At 37.8% G+C, this 19,724-nt stretch overlaps 2 protein-coding genes across 2 annotated transcripts in view; one reads left to right on the top strand and one right to left on the bottom strand.

Annotated features, from left to right (window-relative positions):
* LOC103524803 overlaps nucleotides 1-3,163 on the bottom strand; it is a 46,989-nt gene extending 43,826 nt beyond the window's left edge. The window contains exons 1-2 of the mRNA XM_026820088.1: nucleotides 3,127-3,163; nucleotides 1,102-1,277 (exon numbers count right to left, since the gene is read on the bottom strand). Of these exons, the coding sequence (XP_026675889.1) occupies nucleotides 1,102-1,277; nucleotides 3,127-3,163 (213 nt within the window). The remainder of the gene's footprint in view (nucleotides 1-1,101; nucleotides 1,278-3,126) is intronic.
* A 90-nt stretch (nucleotides 3,164-3,253) lies between these two features.
* On the top strand, nucleotides 3,254-19,130 carry LOC103524801 (pre-rRNA processing protein FTSJ3). Its single transcript, XM_017449746.2, has 10 exons — nucleotides 3,254-3,576; nucleotides 3,769-4,059; nucleotides 12,494-12,763; nucleotides 13,154-13,351; nucleotides 14,074-14,161; nucleotides 14,618-14,740; nucleotides 16,550-16,737; nucleotides 17,173-17,256; nucleotides 18,363-18,526; nucleotides 18,974-19,130. Exons 1-10 carry the CDS (start codon nucleotides 3,313-3,315, stop codon nucleotides 19,128-19,130), a joined length of 1,827 nt encoding a protein of 608 aa, XP_017305235.1. The 5' UTR covers nucleotides 3,254-3,312.
* Nucleotides 19,131-19,724: the final 594 nt, after the last annotated feature.

Here is a 19,724-nt window from a genome sequence, read left to right as displayed (position 1 = left end):
ACTACATACCAAATTTCAAGTCTCTAGCTCATACTGTTCCCGAGATATTATTGAATTACACCGAAAACCGCCAAAAAGCGGTGAAATGCCGCCAACCGTTCCACCGATCTTAATCAAAAGTTTCATGCTTGTCATATTTGACAGTTGCATACCAAATTTCAAGTCTCTAGCTCTTACCGTTCTCGTCATATTTTGTTCATTCGTGAAATACATACCAAATTTCAAGTCTCTAGATCTTACCTTTCTCGAGATATTTTGTTTACAGACAGACACACACACGGACCAATGGCTGAAACTTTGGATTTAGGCTCTAGGGACCTCAAAACGTGTTTTGACACTAAAAACTGACCATCGAAAATTTGACCCGATTACATTACTTTCCTTCCTATAGGATAAGGAAAGTAAAAAAGCAACCAGGTATATACAACCATATAATTATGTATATACTATACAAGTGTGTAGGTAACTCATATTCAACTAGTGCTTCAGTGAACTATAGCTTTGTGCTAGCCACTTACAAAAAACAAGACTACAGATAAAAGGACAGACGAGTTGATATATTTCGACCACTACTATGGCCATCATCAGAACAACTAAATAAAAAATCTTTGTATCTCTGTGGTGAATGCTCAAGGGCACTGATTTTCAATCCGAAAGTGCCGGGTTCGAATCTTCAAACCCGTAGCATGCCTATCCCGTAGTACGAGTATGTCCCCTTTTGTCCCCTAACTAGGCGAAAAGAGGCACAGCACTTCACATTTAGGTGCTTGGTCAATGTGAAAACACCACAGAACGTCACCCATTGAAATATCAAAATCAAAATATGAGTGCAAACTTTTTTGTCGACTCTGGGAACCAAACGCGGGACCTTCTATACAGGGCAAAGAAACGCACTGTGCTAACAGTGTCTCTGTCTCCACAAATTCTGTTCATCAATCCAAAATCCAACGAAATAAATTAAGAAAACTGTGAATACCTAATACATGTATGACAAACCTACATACATACATACTACCTATTTTCAATTAAAATAGCAGTACGTACAATTTTTTGTCAATGTCGGGCATCGAACCCGTAATTCAAGAGTTGGTAGTCACTTACCGTTCGTTCGCCCAGCTGTTTAACCCGGCACTTTAGAATAACCACCTGGCCGACAACGGCCGTCAAATTTCTCGAGCCGACATCTTCAAAGTAGGGCCGCAGCATGTGTTTGTTGGGGACGGAGTTGAGGGTGTTCTTGGGCGCCGGCACTGGCGGCATGCTTTTGGCGGCATTGTCTGGGAACAAAAGTGGCGGAAAGTCGGATGGTCAGTGATAGTTTTATTATTACCTATGTTATCATTTTATTCAAAATACATTAAAAAATAAGCATGGGATTATAATTATTATGTAATTATTATGCAGTAATAATTATTATGCAGTAATTATTATGCAGAATAAAATCATTAAAATCAGTAGACGATTGACTGGAGTACTGAACTGGACTATTCGTTGAGCACCTTCCTGATGATGGTTTAGCCAACACCTCAGAGCAGCCTAAGACGCGTTTCGTTCTTATTTGAACTCATCAGTTAGACATAGCTCTCAAGTGCTGGCCAAGAATTTGAGTAGACTATTTATAGCAATGGTATGAAGCGTAGTAGCTCTCGGTACCTGTATCTCTGCGGTTTATGAAACTGCAAAAGTAGGTAGGTAAGTACCTATAAAATACCTACCCTAAGAATTGCGCAAACAGGTGTACCTACATAACGAAGTACAGTAGAACTTCGATTATTTCAACTCCAAAATCTATTGTTTCTTTTTTTTTTTCCAAAGGATATCCTATATCTTATCAGAGGAAAAGATCATAGAAAGTGATCATTTCAACCTCGATCATTTCAACTGCCCCCGGTCCGGTCCCAAATAGTTGAAATAATCGAGGTTCTACTGAACTTGGTTTGGATTGAGATATTCAAACTATGTATAACATAAATATAAGAATGTACCTATAATTAATTATTGTACCTATTTGAATTCTTTGCAATCATACCTATAATTTGAATTCTTTGCAAACTGCAATAGGTATTAGAGAAAGGTAGGTAGGTACCTATGTAGTATGTGGTAGTAGGTACCTACAGGTAGGTACTTGTGGTGGATGAAACAGCAAAGGTATATTTGGTACCTAGTATACCTACATATATAACTATGAATCAGGATAGCAGGAACCTACAAAAAAAGTAGGTAGCAACCAGTGGCGTAGCGTGGTCTAAATTCAAGTGTAAGGCGTGTTGGGCTCATGCACAGGTCTACCAAGTCCCATCACAGTACATGCCATTAATATTTATGGGCATTAGAGTGAACTTTTGAGTTGTATGGCCGCCATACACGCCACATACATACACGCTACGCCACTGTAGCAACTTTATTTTCCGAACTTATTCAATCATAAACTTTTTTTTTCTTTTTTTTTTAGCTTTTATCCATATACAAAGCGGTTGCATATAAAATAATCCACTACATACAGGGTGTCCCAAAAGTTAATGGACCAAACATACAGTGAGTTCAAAAGTTAATGTACCAAACACAGATTCACCTGGTTATGAAGTTTTAATCCCAATGTTACATCAAAGGTAAGATCATCAAAGGTAAGCAACGTTGAGCGTGGTTAGTGGCAGATGGGTGGTAATATATGAGGGCTGCGTTCCGAAAAGCAGAACAATACATATCTATACATCTAGGTATATCACTTCAAAACGTGGATTGGATCTTTTGTGACTTTCCCTTTGGTATTCTAAAACAGCCCTATTATTAGACTTTTAATATATATATAAGTAGACTTTATTAATAAAACAATTGTGCATAAAAAAAGAAACATCTCCAGAAAACATCACACTAGGGAACCCCTGCTCCATCTTCCAAGTTTAAACTTCTGGCCTTGTACCGGCTCCCTCGCAGCCTCAGGGACACTGCCCGTATTATCGCTATTTGAACCTTGGTTTTTATCCACCCTGATAACTGCTGACGCACTTATTCCATTTTGCACTTAGGCTATTCTTTCTCCATAGACTTTTAATAAAGCCTATGGAGCCAGCCTAGTTAGACCAAGAAAAGCCATTATTTTATTTATTTTTTTTTTTTTTTTCTTACCTGCACTGTTCATGTAAGTACTTGTTCTATTCCCCATTCTTATTGAATTGCATAATAGAGAATTTTATTTAAATAATACAAAGTGTAAAGATGACATTATTTACAAATCCAAGCTAATTCCCAACTTATATTTTTACAGGTGTGGATCTTTATCCTATCAAGCCAATCCCTGGCACCATTGCTCTAATGGAAGATATCACCACTGACAAATGTCGAATAGCTATCACACGAGAACTGAAAACCTGGAAAGTAGATGTAGTTCTTCACGATGGGTCACCTAACGTGGGCATGAATTGGGTGTATGATGCATATCATCAGTGTTGTCTCACTCTTGGTGCTCTCAAATTGGCATCAGGGATTCTGAAAGAAGGAGGATGGTTTGTCACCAAAGTGTTCCGATCAAAAGACTACACATCCTTGTTGTGGATTTTCAAACAGCTGTTCCAAAGGGTGAGTTTTTTTAGGACGTTATACTTATTTTTTAGAACAATTCTTTCACGATGAGAGGAAACTGTGATGTTCTTTTACCCCTGGAGGTAACCTAGGTTTTGGAAACATGATTTAAGATTTGGTAACTTTGTGCAAATCCATTCTAAAGAAAAAGAAAACTGAACTATCTTAAAAATTCCTATCTCTCCCCAGGTTCACTCCACAAAACCACAAGCCTCCCGAAAAGAGTCTGCTGAAATCTTCGTCGTCTGTCAACACTACATTGCTCCAGCCAAGTTGGACACTAAGTTCTTCGATCCAAAGTATGCATTCAAAGAACTCGGAGCTGAAGATGGCAAGTTGAATGCACTGAAGAAGAAACAGGTGGAAAAGTCAAAAGCACTTGGATACCCGAGTGATGTAAATGTGTTGTATAAGAACTTGCCCGTGAGCAAGTTTATTGAGCACGAAACACCGACTGTGCTACTTCAACATGCTACTGAGGTAGGAAAAGGTCATTTTCTTTTTGGAAAATTCACTCTGCTCCCATGGAAACGGACCAATTTTTGAGTTATCAGAGGTCAGCTCTCAAAAGGAATAGAATATTCTTCTTTAAGGAGCAGCGCCGTATCTTGGAACCCGCATACATACAGGGCTACCTCTATCTTTAGCAGATACTTACCAAATTCGCTACCTTTCAAAATGGGTAAAGTTACGGCATCTTCAGTGGTATTGAAGATGCCGTAACTGGCGAAACCCGGTATGGTAGCGAATAAAATAATATAGTAAAACAAAAAAAGCGATCTGTTTTTCATTCCCTCTATAGATTTTTTTCGCCCGGGCTTTCTTCTATCCTGATTTTTTTCTCGAACAAATAATTTATGATTTGATTGATTGATTGATTGATTGATTGATTAACTAATTATTTGATTGATTAACTGATTGATTTCTAACCTGGTACGTCAGTTCCAAGGTCCAACTGTTTCAATTCTATCTCGCCAATCTTCTTCCTCCGTGAAGAACTAGACACCAAGTTTCCAATACTTTGCGGTCTCTCTGGTCTCTTCTCTTCTGTTTCCTTCTCGCCTCGTTCTGTTTCATTGGGTTTGACTTGATCTGTTACACTGGGTTTTGCTTGATCATCTGTTACGCTGGGTTTCACTGGCTCATTGCGTGTTTCTTCGCCGTTAGTCGTTGTTCCATTCAGGGCCTTAAGGGGAAATACAATTAATTTAGTTTATGTCCTTTATCATAGCAGATATATGTAAGAATAAGTTTCGGGATTTTTTTACAGAGGGGACTGTAACAACTGAGGTCTTATCGTCTCGAAATCGAAAAGAGAAGGAAGATAGGATGGAAAAAAGCCAGGCGTTCCGAGAACGAACCTTATCTGTTTAGGATAAAATCCGCCCCGGGAGGGAATCGGACCTGCAACCTAGCGCTTTAGAGGCAGCCCAAAGCAACTCCCCCAGGGGCTGATTAAGAGGCTGACGAAAAACGCCGACCCCGTCTGAACACGGGAAAAAGCGAGGAAGAAGAAGGCTATGTTTGAACCCGCGGCCTAGCGCTTACAAGGCAGACGCACTACCAACTAAGCTAACTAGGCTGGCTGTTTAAATGTCAATGGTGGGCATCGAACCACGGTCTACTCACCTCAGCGCTAGTTCCTTTCAGCAGCTGTTTCGTCTGCTCTTCCAACATGGCAAAGAAGTCCTTGATCCTCGTATTATAGAAACTCTTCGATGCCGGCAGCCCATTGGTACGGAAAAACGGAAACTGGGAATCTGTTACAGTGTTGTAGTAAAACCGGTTGTGCTCTTCAGGACACGAAACGGCAACACCGCATTCGTCAAAATCTTCGCTCAGTTTGGGAAGACCGAAACTATAATATCTGAAACAAAAATATAATATAAAGAATATTTTTTATAATAAATACAAAGGAAACTGAGAATCTGTTACAGTGTTGAAATAAAACCGGTTGTGCTCTTCAGGACACGAAACGGCAACACCGCATTCGTCGAAATCTTCGCTCAGTTTGGGCAGACTGAAACTGTAATATCTGAAATAAGAATACAAAGGAAAGTTAAAGTTTGTACTTGTCCATCTTCTCTCTTCGATTTCGAGACGATAACACCTCCGTTGTTACAGATGAAAAGTGTCCGCAGGTCGGAGATTTGAGAAAAGCACAGTTCAGCTGCAATTTAAGAACAAAATTTCGAAGAAGCTCAAAAAGAGTTCCCTCCCTCTCGAGACTTCAGATTTCAGCCAAAGTCGCTCAAACATGACACAGAGATTCGACAAATTATGTAGATCAAAAATGTCCCTGGTGAAGAGGTTGTTCTATGTCGCATGAGGATCGGTCACACTCGAGCCACCCACAGCTTTCTCTTTAAAAGAACCCCACCGCCATCTTGCCGCTGTGGCGATCTTCTTACAGTTCTCCACATCCTGTCCTGTCATATGCATGCCAACATCTTCCTCCCCTTAGGCCAGCCACTCGCTATCAGGTAGACCTGACGACAGGTACGTACACCTGTCAGGTCTACCTGATAGTGAGTGGCTGGCCCTACCAATTCCCAACACTTACCAATTTTGACGAGTCGATCATAAATATTCTGCTTGCTCTCCTTGGTTGTATTGGTGAGAAATTTCACTGCCACCCCTCGGGTTCGAACCCACTCCAAAGCCTCCACAGCACCTCGAGTAGCAGTGTCACCCACATGTAGCGTCCCACTGAGATCGATAAGAAGGATTTTGGCGGTCGAGCCAGCCATGGCGGTTGAAACTTGGTGGCCGAGTAGCAGACTTAGATAGAGTGGGAGCAAGGTTGACCGCGACACGGTCCAACGAGCGAAAGGTTTAGACAGCCCTCGAAATGGAGTGAAAACGGGCATGGATTTGAGGGCTCTTTTTCTACTTCTTAGATCTTTCTCTCTCTACAAGATATCAGAATTCCAGATTTCCAAATAGCAGAAATAGCGTCCAAAGTTTGTTTGATTACCAAGGGCACCTTTTTGTTCTAAATTTCGGACTTGGCTTGAGATTTCAAAAAAAGTTCTACAACAGCTTACAATCCCTGGAGGGAATCTGAAAATTAAATAGAAATAAGAGAATCATTCAAATTATTTGAGTATCCAACACTCAGATAACCTGAAAGTTATTTGTACATAACATGTTTAAAACAGATAAAACTTAATTTTTATATAATAAAGAAGTTTCATAGGTAAACCCCCCCCCTAAAAAAAAAAAAAAAACAAAAAACAAACAAAAAAAAAAAAAACAAACAAAAAAAACAAAAAACAAAACTCACTAGAATGTAATTTTCATAATGTTTGAAAACAAATTTCCCACATCTCAGAGAAATGATTCTGGGGGCGGAAAATATCGATGACACACAATGAGCCGTGCCAATGATTTGACCACACAGGGTTAACTTCTGCTGGTCGCTGACCCAGGAGGGGTAGAAGTAGACAAGGGCATTAACGGGGTCTTCCTCTTCTTTCATAAGTCTTCCAGTGTCATATACAAACACGATGAGCAATTCCTCCCTGAAAGAAGAAATAAATTGCAGAAAGATTCGATAATTTATGCAGGAAAAAAAAAAAAAAAAACAAAAAAACAAAAAAAACAAAACAAAAAAAAACAAAGCTACTAACCTGACTGGGATATGTTTGACAGAGTAAGGGAGCTCGTCTTCCGAGCTACACAGATTGCCATGTTTGTTAACATTGGTTCTGTCTGGAGCCAGGTAGTCCGTTATGTTGACAGCTCCTAGAGATTTGGTCAGGAAGGAGTCTCGAACCGTGCTGGGCATTTGATCGGGGTATGAAGATTGGACGGCTGATGCATTACTGGAACGAAGAAGAAATAATTATTAGGACTTCAAATATGTGGTTAGGAAATGAGGTAGCAACGAGAATGGTAGGCCATTGGGAAAATATCTTTTGATTGGCATTTGACGGCCCGGACACGGAAATAAGGAAGTAGAACATTAAACTTTAGAAAAAATCAAATGAAAATTCTTTATATTATAAAAGAAGGAATTTGATCTCGAAACGGTTGGCTTTCTTCTACATACTATTTTACTTAAGTTGTTAATATCCGAGTCGGGATATTAACAACCTACTCGTAAGTATCCATTTTTTTATATAACTTAAGTAAAATAGTATTTACAAAGGATGTCAAAATTAAATAAATTCATTAATAGTTTCTTCTACATATACATACTACCCTTCTCCTCTCTTCAATTTCGGGACGATAAGGATAAATAAGACCTCAGCAGTTACAGTTACTTTTTTCAAAGCTCTTAAAAAAAGTAAATGTAAGAAAAGAAATTAGAACAATAATCAAACAACAAAAAATATTTTCTTGAAAAAAGAAAGAAAAAATCCGTTTGTTTTAACTTACCTCTGATCATCGGCGGGGTTCGGCTCGGCTCGGCTATCCTCGGGACTACTCGCTTCGTGCTGCTCGTGCACGGTGAATATGGTCGACATATGTCGGGACATACCGGGTGGATAATCTCTACAAGGTGTATCAGCCCCATTGGCCCCCCCGTTCTTGCGGCCCTTCAATCAATCAATGAAAGCAAAATATTAGCTTAGCTATACAGTGTGGGAATGTCGCAAGCATTCTTGGAGCTCTTCCCAGTTGAAAACTGCCCCATTAATTTTTATTTTATTTTATTATTATTTTTTTTTTTTTTCTCAGAATAATAAGTAGGTACATACTTCTCTTCCCAAGTTACTATTGTAACTTCTTAGAGTCCAATAAAAATAAAATACCACTTCTTCTTTTTCTTCTTCCTAGCCATTTCCTGTTTGAATTGGGTCGGTGTTTCTTGTCAGTCTCTTCCAGGCAGCCCTATTGTGTACCTCATGCCCTGTTGAATTTTTCTCACCCAGGTCTTGATTCACACAATCTTTTCACCTTTTTTTCGGCCTACCTCGCCCTTTTCTCCCCCTCACTTCCATTTCAACTTTTTTCCCAAAATTTTCTTTTGTAACTTCTAAGAGTCTAATAAAAATAAAGTGCCACTGAGATGAATAAAATACCTTCATCTGGGGAGTTTCAGTTCCGTTGGATTGCGCACTACGGGACTTCAGTTGGTCGATTGCGGCCTGGGAGAATCTGGTGTCGGTGCGCAATGAGGATAGTTCGGACTCGGGAAGGTGCACCTTGAGCAGTTGCACACCCACGGGGAGACGGTACGAGGGCTTGATGTTGTCGGCTGGGATCTGGGGGGGGGGGAGAGACAATGGAGGTTTTTTAAACAAACAATGTACAATGTACTTAAGTTCATTTTTTGAAAAAAGAGGGTTTTTTTAAAAAAAAAAATAAAAATTTTTTTTTTTTTTTTTTTTTTTTTTTTTTTTTTTTTTAACCAGGGATTCCTAAACTGTTTCAAGTGGTCCACGGTCCACGATGTGGTCCCAAAAGAAGGAAAAATGCTTTTTCTATTGAGATCAGTGGGGTCTATAGGTAGCTCTACACGTAGTAAGTTATGGTATAAATTCGAGGTTCAAATGTCGTATTTTATTTAACCTTTAACCCAAGAACCGAAAATTCGAGAGTGGGGGTAAAAATCTCGTAGTGGGGATAATCAGCTGATTAAAAAATCAGCTGTTCGCATTAACCGAGAAAAAAATGGCGACTCTATCGTTAACCGCAGTCGCGAGCTTGGTTTAGTGTGGCAAGAGGGGAAACGTAAATCTAAAAGTGGTTAACGCCCCTCACGTCATAAACACACTTCCATGTGAGGGGAGCTAGTGATTTTTTTTTTTTTTTTTTTTTTTTTTTTTTTTTCAAGCCATAAATAATAAATTGCCTTTTGGTTTAACAATGTTTAACACGTTGATCGGTCATTGGTAGGGGAGTTTATAAAAATCCCTGTTAAGCCTATACAAATCGAATCAAACTTAACAAGCTGTTAGCTTAACAGGTCTCCTAAGTAACAACTGAAAAAATAATAGTGAAATCTATAGTAAGAACCAAAAAGTACAAAGACAAAGTAAAACTCTATTAGAGCCCAAATAGGGGAAATCAGTGGTTAGGTGGAAGAGGGAAAAAAAAAAAAAAAAAAAAAAAAAAAAAAAAAAAAAAAAAATGTGACTCCATTGGGAATCAAACCTGGGACCTCCTCTGTGCAAGCCAAGTGTGATACTGACATGGGCATGACCACTGCAATTACCTGTTGCATAACCACATCCTGTATATAATAGAGCTAGTAAGTATAGAGTACTTAGGTTAATTTATAAGTACCTACTTAGAACATTGCATACCTCCATATATTTTCAGGGGTTCCCTAGATTAATTTTTAAGCTCTTTAACCAATAACAGAAAATGCAAAAAAGCTTTCAATGAATTTAAGGCAAAAAAGCTGTGTAAATATCGTAAGGTAACTATGATTCATAAAATTGATTCAATAATCATACTTAGATGATACAATCATTTAATTTGCTGTAGATTTAAGCACCAAGGAAAAGAATGAAAAAAAATCAAGCTGTTACATAACATTTCAGATGTGTACAATCATATTTCAAACACAGAATTTGCATACTCACTTGATCCTAAGAGAAGCCATTTCGAAACGAACTGATCACTAATTGATGGGAGAAATAAATGCTCTCTTCTTTTGCAAAGGTTCCTAGTTTGATCTTATCATTTCTAGATGTTTTCCTTATCAGAAACTGTTTACAGGAAGGTGATTGAAAAATGCAGTTAACCGAAAGACTTTCTAGTCATTGAAGAAAACACGGCAATCGAAACACAAGCTAAATGAACGGATATATTTAAATTAGTTACACAAAAAAATCATGGAAAACTGTTTAAAACACCAAAGTTTTCCAACTTTTCCAAGCGAACAGCAAATAGCAAAAAGTATTGATTTTTACATGGTTTTTCCTCTTTTATTTTTCAAAATTTCCCACGCCCTTCTGATAAGGATTTCAACGAGCACAAAAGGAAGATGCAGTGTTGCCAAATTTAAGTAGTGCATAAATTTTATGCACTCCATTTGTTGCTGCGGTTAAAAAAGGTTATTAGAAAATTAAAAATAAATGCCTTCTAGATTTTTCCATTGAACTTCTAATTATTTGATTGGTGTTTTATGAAAAAAAAATATGGATTGACTTTATTATTAGGATTTTTATGATTTTATTTTATGTAAAGACAAAATTTATATGATTGTATGTAAAGAAAAAACCCTTGTGCATTATATTGGATTTATGTGCATAATTTTTCAAAACATCAAGCTGGCAACATTGGTTATTGGTTCTCAAAAAATGAAAAAATAAACATAAACATTCGCACGTGCTTTGGTTGGTTGGGTTCTGAAAAGTGAAAAGTGGAAAAATGAAATTTGGAAATTAATTTTTCCAAATTTTCCTCACTTCCTTTTGTTTTAAAGGATACCTATACCTGTGCAGACTTTTAACACCCAATAAGCTCCGGTACCGTTCTGTGTTATCAAGACTGTGATATATTAGGATTAGTGACAACCTGACACAACACAATGGGTAAAAAGACAAAAACTGGGAAACAGCGGAAAGATAAATACTACCACCTTGCTAAGGAAACAGGTAAGACTACTCTGCTAATTTGGGGTCCATAATATAATTTTCTGCTAATTTGGAGTCCCTCAGAACTTAGAGTTAAGGATGTCTAGTTCTTGATCAGGTTTGCTCAGAGGCCAAGTTATGAGAACCCACCCCGAGTCCCGAGTTTAAATGATCTATCTTCTATCATCTTCCACATGTTTTCTTCTTGCTAGCCTTTTCCTATTTAAATAGGGTCAATGTTTCTTGTCAGTTTCTTTCAGGCAGCCCTCTTGTGTACCCTGTGTCCATAATCTTCCATGGTTAAATATCAATAGTGATTTGTCTGTCAAAGTTAACCTGCATTTCTTTGTTTTCCATAATTTCAGGCTACAGATCTCGTGCGGCTTTTAAGTTGATTCAATTGAACAGAAAATTTGAGTTCCTCCAGAAAAGCAAAGTATGTGTCGATCTGTGTGCGGCTCCTGGAGGATGGATGCAAGTTGCCAAACAAAACATGATGGCTTCAAGCATTGTGATTGGTAAGTAAAAAAAATTATCTCTAAAAAAAAAAATAATAATAATAATATAATAAAATAATAACCAAGCAGAAAAAAAAAAAAATTAAAAATAAGTAAAAATATTGAAAATTGATTGGTAAGCTTTTGGAATTACTCCAGTTTGATATATGTTATTGAATAGATCAACTAAAAGGTTTATTCCGTCATCCTCTAGTAGTTTTAACAGTTCTGAGGGCAGTTCATCTGGTCCAGTGGCTTTCCTGGGTTTTGAGTTGTTTATAGCTTTCATAACTTCTTCTATCATAATTGGTAATAGAATATAGAAAGTAAAATACACCAAAAAAATGAGGTCTGCCTTGCAAGCACTAGGTCACAGGTTCAATTCCCGTTCAGGGCGGTTTTTATCCTGAACATCTAAGGTTTGTTTTTGGAACGGCTGGCTTTCTCCTATCCTGTTTTCCTTCTCTCTTCACTTTTGGGATGATAAGACCTTGGCATTTACAGTTCCATGTATCCAACTTCTTAGTTAAAATATACCAGTGAGGGTGCTTCTAGCTTTCATCAAGCCCTAAGGATAGATAGCAGCTTAACTTCATACACAAAAAGCCCACTCCGAGGCTTAGTTGTAGGGGCAAACAGCCCTAAAGGATGTGTTAAGTTTCTACAAATCCAACTCTTGGATATCTCACAAAAGATCTAACTTTATTATATTATTATTTATATATATTATATTATCTGAAAGATCCAATTAGGTCGCAGTGACCATGGGCGTTTATTAAAGCTGATGGCCCTACTTATACTGGTACCAACCTCTTCAAAAAATAAAAAAAAAAAAAATAAAAAAAAAATGACCTCTATCTCTGTGTGACTTCCTGATTTCAGATTCATTTTGACGACGAGTCCGTTCTCAAGCACCCCAGTACGACCGTGGAAATCCAGGAGTGTTGCAAGGATATTCGCGTCCTGGGACGTAAGGACGTGCGGAACCTGCTCAAATGGTGGAAAGTCCTGCATGATGAGAAGACGGAGAAGGAGAAAGAGGAAGAGAAGGAAGGAGGTGAAGGAGAGGAGGAGGAGAAGGTGGTGGAGGATGAAATGGATGAGGAGGAGAAGGAACTGATGAAGGCGACGAAAGAGATTGAGGAATTGAAGGTAGGTACTTCAGATTTTAATTTATTTTAAAGCTCTGCTTTTGGGAAAAGGTGTAGAAGAAGAAGAAGAGGTAGATTTGTACCTACTGTGATTAAGAGCTTGAAATCTTGATAAAGAATTGATGTTACCTAGACGTTTTTCCTTATAGCTTTTCTTTAGACGTCTTTTAGCTATATAAGCTAGACTTTTTTTTATGCAAACTGTAATTAAACTCACATAAAGGGGTATAAGCGCTTCGATGTGCGAAACACTTCTTCAGAAGACATGGAGGTATCCTGATCCACTCGACCCCAATTTGGTCCACTTCCTAGTCATTTTCAAGGCTATCGGACTTGAAGAAGAAGAAGAAGAAGAAGAAGAAAATAATCTCTCCTTTTTTTTCTCCCTCAGGACGAAGAACGGCGCGAGCTGAAGCGAAAGAAGAAGAAGGTGTCCAAGGAGCGGACCAAACTTCAGGAGAAGATGAACCTCAAGATGCTGCTCAAGGGAGACCTGGGTCCTACGGAGAATGATGACGAGGAAATGTTCAAACTGAGCCAGATTCGAACCACGGACCAGCTGGACCTGATAACAGCGTCTAAACCAGAGGTAAGTACAGTAGAATAGTTCTTACAAGGCCGCTGTACATTTAGCTCTGATGAATTTTACATTGACCTAATAGTCAACTCCGAGCATTTGAAAACAACAACATTAGCTCCAATATATTTTTAAGGAAAAAGAGTGTGTCACAGCCATTTTTTCGGTCAATGATTTTTTTTTTTTTTTTTTTTTTTTTTTTTTTTAAAAAAAAAGAGGGTTTTCCCCCCTTTTTTTTGGGTATTTTTTTTTTTTTTTTTTTTTTTTTTTTTTTTTTTTGTAGGGCCGTTGTGGTCGACTTATCCATTAATATTGAGGACAAAATTCCATATTATGACTTTGATTTGTGGAGCTTGGCACACCTTTGGGTCCCTTGGTCCATATCCCTACACTTGAGTCACGAGGTGGGCTTTTTGTGTGTGGTAGCTAGGTATTGAAACGACTGAAATTGAACCCACGCCCTCTTGTTTACGAGGTTAACTTCTAGATGGGTACACTATTGTAATTGAGGCATCGTCTGGAAGAATGGCTTGGCAGCAATAACATAGTTTCGAGATAATCGTTGGTAAAGTTTTTATCTTGAAATGAACATAATGTTACAGGGGTCACACAATTGGCCATAACTTGTCGTAGAAAAGAGATAGACAGATGATACTTTCACAATTGTGTTCAGAACAAAATTTGCTATCCAAAAATTCACTTTCCATTCATTTATAATTTATATTTATTCACAGGTATTTGCCGACTCAGATGAGGAACATATCGATATTGTACCCAAGAAAATCAAATACAATGTGGAAAAGTCAGAGCTCGATGATTCCGGTACGTAACGCTGCGGGTTCTGGGTTCGAATCCCGGTCTTGGTCTATTTTTATCGATTAATGAAATTGTATTCAGCTTGTCATTTTGGTTTCAATATAACTCTCGGGTTTTTTTTTTTAATTTTTTTTTTTTTTTTTTTTTTTTTTTTTTTTTCTTCTTCAAATGTTCATTGGATATGTGTTTTTCTTAGAAGTCTATCCTACAGAGGTTTATTTAATTTTTTTCCAATTTTCATTGTTTCTATGCGAATGGCCTAGTGGTTGAGTTCCTTAACTACAACAACAACTACAACAACATGTTTTCTATTGTAGGTTTGTTCTACAAGAACCCAGACGATAGTACTTTAGTAAGAGAAAGTAAAAATGTACTTTTTTTGTCTATTGCAGGTCTGTTTCACAGGATTTTATTTTCATTTTCTTCTAATTTTCATTCAAATTATGTGTTTGTCTATTACAGGTCTATACTACAAGAACCCAGACGACAGTGATCTAGAGTTCGAATCCAGTTCAGAAGATGAAAATGATGTCGAGAAGAAACTCGTGGAGGAAGAGTTTGATACAGACGAGGAAGATGGTTTGGGTAAGTAAGAGTTTGTTTGTTTGTTTAATAGATTGATTGAGGTTTTATTCACTTTATAACTCCTTAGGTTTTTAGTGATTTTGTCTGGCTGGGGGTTTTTAAAAAGATTAATAATAGTAGGTAGTACCTCTGTGGCCGAGTGGTCAAGAGCACTGACTTTCAACCCGGAGTATACTAGCCTGAATTTCCCTTGCTTGAGAAATAGCAAGGTTGAGTGCGACGAGCATCCACTCGTAAAATTTGTAGCCAAAACCAAAAGTCAGCCCAAAGCAATCGCCCTAGTTAGGGCTGATTGAGAGGCTGACGAAAAACGCCGACCCCATCTGTACACGGGAAAAGGCGAAGAAGAAAAGAAGGGGAGGGACATACATACCACGGAATGGGCATGCTACGACACAGACCACATGCGTCTAATGTAGCAATTGTTTCATTGTTACGAAATAAAAACGGCGGTGAAACACTCATTTAATATTTAAACATTTTTTTTTCTTTTTTTAATAATTAAACAAGGTTTTTTTTTTATTTAGATTATTGAGATATTGGGAAAAATCCTACAATGCTGCAGTGAGCACCAAAGTTGTGATATAATAACACAAAGAAACTGCATTTACAATATTGGTTAGCTTGGTTGGTGGCGCGTCTACCTTGTAAGCGCTAGGCCGCAGGTTCGATTCCCGCCCGGGGCGGATAAAAAAAAAAAAAAAAAAAAAAAAAAAAAATCAAACCCTGGACTTCTGGTATCAAAGCCTAGTCTGATATCATTCGGGCACGAAGTTCGCTAATCTTTCAAATTTAAATATTCTCCATTCTATACCTACTTTGGTCTCTTACTCCATGAGACTGCTTAGTTAAAGGGACTTTTTAGTCTCATCCTTTTTCGCAGGATATCTCATTCTCGGGATAAACAAGGTATATTCTATTCTATTCTGTTTCAGTCGCTAGTCAACGAGTATCGCAAGAAGCGTGTCGAGATCAACGTGCGCCCCATACGCAAGGTGGTGGAAGCTAAGGCGCGCAAGAAGAAGCGCCAGGCGCGCCGCATGGACAAGATGAAGAAGAAGCTGGAGACCCTCATGGAGGCGCCCGATGTTTCGGACGCGGAAAAGGCGCGCAACATTCGAGCGTGAGTATACCCGGATCAGCATGACGGGGAAAAGGAAGTGTTGGGGATTTTTTTTTTTTTTTTTTTTTTTTTTTTTTTTTTTTTTTTTTGTATGGAAACCCGGGACCTCGGGTGTTCGAATTTTACAAAAGAAATTCAGCTTTAAAATGTCAAGAAATTGACAAAAAAAAAGTCCTCTGTCTACTGGCCTAGACGGAAAAATTGAACTTGCATGGAAAAAATCGGAAGCCGGGAAAAATATGCAGAACACAAAAAAAAAGATCAGAAAATTCAGATTCGATTTTAAAAGATTTTGATTCGCCGCCGTTTTTAGTCCGTCCTTCCTTTATTATTACTAATAATAAAAGGTATAAGGGACGGACTATTGTTTTCGCTTCGGTGTCGTCTGTCGGTCTGTCTGTCGGTCGGTCGGTCGGTCGGTCGGTCGGTCTGTTCCCATAGAAGGACTTATCCAATCCTGGTCGACCTATATATCAAATTAAAGGTCTTTCTACCAGGAACACGAAAGTGGTGGTGCAAATTTTGTCCAGAGAACCGTAAAGCCAAAAAATCAAGACCTTGTTTAGACTGCGGGAGTAAAGGGACTTTTCAGTCTCATTCTGGCAGGATAAACAAGGTATATTCTATTCTATTCTATTTAAAAAAAAAAGTACTTGAAAATCTAACCACTTCCCTTCCCAATCCAGGTCTCCAAGTGTCAGACGACGAGAATGAAGAGGAGGGTGGTAAACCGGCCAAACAGAGAAAGACCAAGATGACGGAAGAGGAACTGAAGAAGTGGGGCACGGTGGACGATCACCCCCTCATTACCAAGTTGGACAACAGGACCCAACTCGACAGACGAGTGCAGAAAGCCAACATGTGGTTCGATAAGGTGAGTCCAGAAGAGTTTTGCTATAGTGGTGTCCATGTTGGTGTACCAAATTTCAATGGAAGACGCGTTCATTTTCGGCACACCTGGAGAGAGTAGTATTTGGGGACTTCACAATACGATCAACACAGGGGAAATAAATTTAGGTTGCTTCCCTTTCTTACTAGTAGCTCTATGGTATCAATAGCCTGTGTATGGATTTCATCAATATTTTTTCAATCCCTAGAAGGCCTGTCAAGTTCCATGGTGATTTGTATGCTGTTAACCTAGCAGTCTGTTAGGGACTAAAGAGAAGATCGGTGAAACCCACCATGTGCTTTTTTTTATTTATTATTATTATTATTATTATTATTTAAGAAATTGCCTCCCAATATCAAAAGTCTCTAGTTTCCAGCTTATATGGAACTATATTTAATTTAATTGTGCTTTTATTTTCAGGACGTGTTCAAGAACGTGGAGAAGGAGGAAGATGAGGACTTTGAGTTGGATAAGATCGCATCCATTTTGAAGGACAAGGGCAAGGTAAAACTTACCGATCATGCATTGCTTAATGGTAATGGTAATGGTAATGATATTACTTTTATTTAACAATAATTACAAAACATGGGAAATAACAATTGAATAAGCAAAATGATAAACATAAAATGTACAGATTAATGAATTGAATTTTTGCTATGCTAATCAATTGTTCGTTTTTTAACATAGTAAGTATTATAAACCCAATGTGGCTAAGCACGGGTGGGGTTTATTATTTTTAATTCATCTTTTTCCAATTATTTTTAATATTTTTATTTTTAATAGGTAGGTATTTTATTTGATTTTTTAGGTGGTATTTTTGAAGTTATTATTTTTTCCCCTTTTCTAAATTACATATGTTAATGCGTTAATGGTTAATGACTTTTCTGATTTTTTCTTTATTATTTGCCACTCAAGTGGGGTATAATCTTAAAAATAAGTAAGATTAACACTCATATTTATGAACAAAATGCTGGCTCTTAAGTTCGTGCTAAGCATAGTCTCAAGGCATTTGATTGGTCGATTTTGACTTGAGACTGATCTAAGAACGATCATTCTTGTTCATAAATACGAGTGTAAATGCTTTTAAATTGCCAATTTCAAGTCCAGTTGTTAACCGTAGTCAACGTTCCTTTGACTTTATCTCGTAGCGTAGACGGTAAAGGTATGTCCAAACATAGTCGAGCGACCGTCAACCGAAATCGTACTCTGCCTCGACAACATAGATTTGCCTCTTCACCTTGTCGATCGATTAGGTAAAGAGGTGAATCTATCGACCTACTTATTTATTTTTGACAGGCAACACATGCCTTTCTATGCATTTATTTTCGACAGGCAACACATTAATGTGTTTGTGCACGCAACACATTAATGTGTTTGTGCACATGCCTTTCTGTGCATTTCTTAAACTTTGTCGTCACTACTATTTGAACTTTTTCATTAGAACGGCAAATAAAATTTGAATTTTCGGCCTTTTAAAATTACTTTTTCGGAGTTTTGACCTCAGATTTAAATTTTTCACAACTTTATACGTAGGAATCGATTTTCATTCATAATTTTTACTCAAAGGCAACTGCTCCATTTGAGATTTAATTTTGTTCCTTATTCCCCAGATCATCCGGGATCGCCGTAGCAAATGGGAGGAAGAAGAGGCGAAGGACGAGAAGGAAAAGCAGAAGGCTCAACTGAAACCTGGCGCTCAGAAGTTTGTCAGTTTTATGAATTCGGACAAGGGAGAAACGGAACTGGCCAAGTTGAAAGAGGAAATTGAGGACGGGTGAGTTGTAATAGAGAGGTTGTGGGTTTGAATCTTTTTTTTTTTTTTAGTAAACAGGTTTCCGCTAATCGAAGAAAGGAGAAAAGGAGAAAAGCTTCCCACCCTCATCTTCATTGAAGAAAATTATAGGATGATAGGAGAAAGCCAGCTGCTCTAAGAACGAACCTTATATGTTTTAGTTTAGGATAGATATCTGATCCCTGTTAGTTTTCAGCTATTGTGTTTTTCATACATTGCCAAGGTGTTTCTTCATACTCTATCGGGATAATTTTAGGGATAATTTGAAACATTTTTTTAAAGGAACAATGGTATTTTGGTAAATATAGCTGAAGGAGCTTATCACGTAAGCTAAAGTCATAACTTCGTAAGAGAGGGACCACCTTTTTTTTTAATGTAAATGTAAGTACCCCTGTTATTCATGTGCTGTAAATTCTGTTTATTCCCCAGCTATGGCACAGACTCGGACACCTACACCACGGACACAGACGAGGACGACCGAAATCTAGATGAGGACTTCGGCTCCGACTACGATATCAACGATGTGTTTAATGATGAAGAACGGAAACAAACGAAAGGTGAGAAAAGAATTGATAATTATTTATAAAAAAAGGTATTCTAAATTCCCTTGCTAAAGAAATAGCAAAGAGTGAGTGCGAAAGGGAAAAAAGGAGATATTTTGGTGGGAAAAAAAAAAAAAAAAAAAAAAAAAAAAAAAAAAAAAAAAAAAAAAAAAAAAAAATCCCCCAAAAACCAGTTTTTTGGCCTTTTGGTTCTCTGGACAAAATTTGCACCACCACTTTCGTGATCCTGGTAGAAAGACCTTTAATTTGATATATAGGTCGACTAGACAGACGACTCCGAAACGAATACAATAGTCCGTCCCTTAAGTATATCTTTTTTTATTACTAAAAAAAAAAATAAAAAAAAAGTAGTCTCCACCCGAAAAGAAGGTCAAAGGGCCCAAAAAGAAGACGAAAAAAAAAAAAAGAGGGAAAAAAAAAAAAAAAAAAAAAAATGAAAAGAAGAGGAGAAAAAGAAGAGAAAAACAAGCACAGTAGTAATGCTATGCAGAAAGTCCTGGGTTCGAATCCCACCGTGGGAAAAAAATGATACTTGGTTAAAGTAGCTATTAACGACACGGTTAATAGCTTAGTGATAACGAGCTTTCTTGCTATGCAGAAGGTTCGGCGTTAAAATC

Source organism: Diaphorina citri, unplaced genomic scaffold (assembly GCF_000475195.1).
Source record: "Diaphorina citri unplaced genomic scaffold, Diaci psyllid genome assembly version 1.1 scaffold121, whole genome shotgun sequence".
NCBI classification, from domain to species: domain Eukaryota; kingdom Metazoa; phylum Arthropoda; class Insecta; order Hemiptera; family Psyllidae; genus Diaphorina; species Diaphorina citri.
This window is presented reverse-complemented; position numbering and strand designations above follow the sequence as displayed.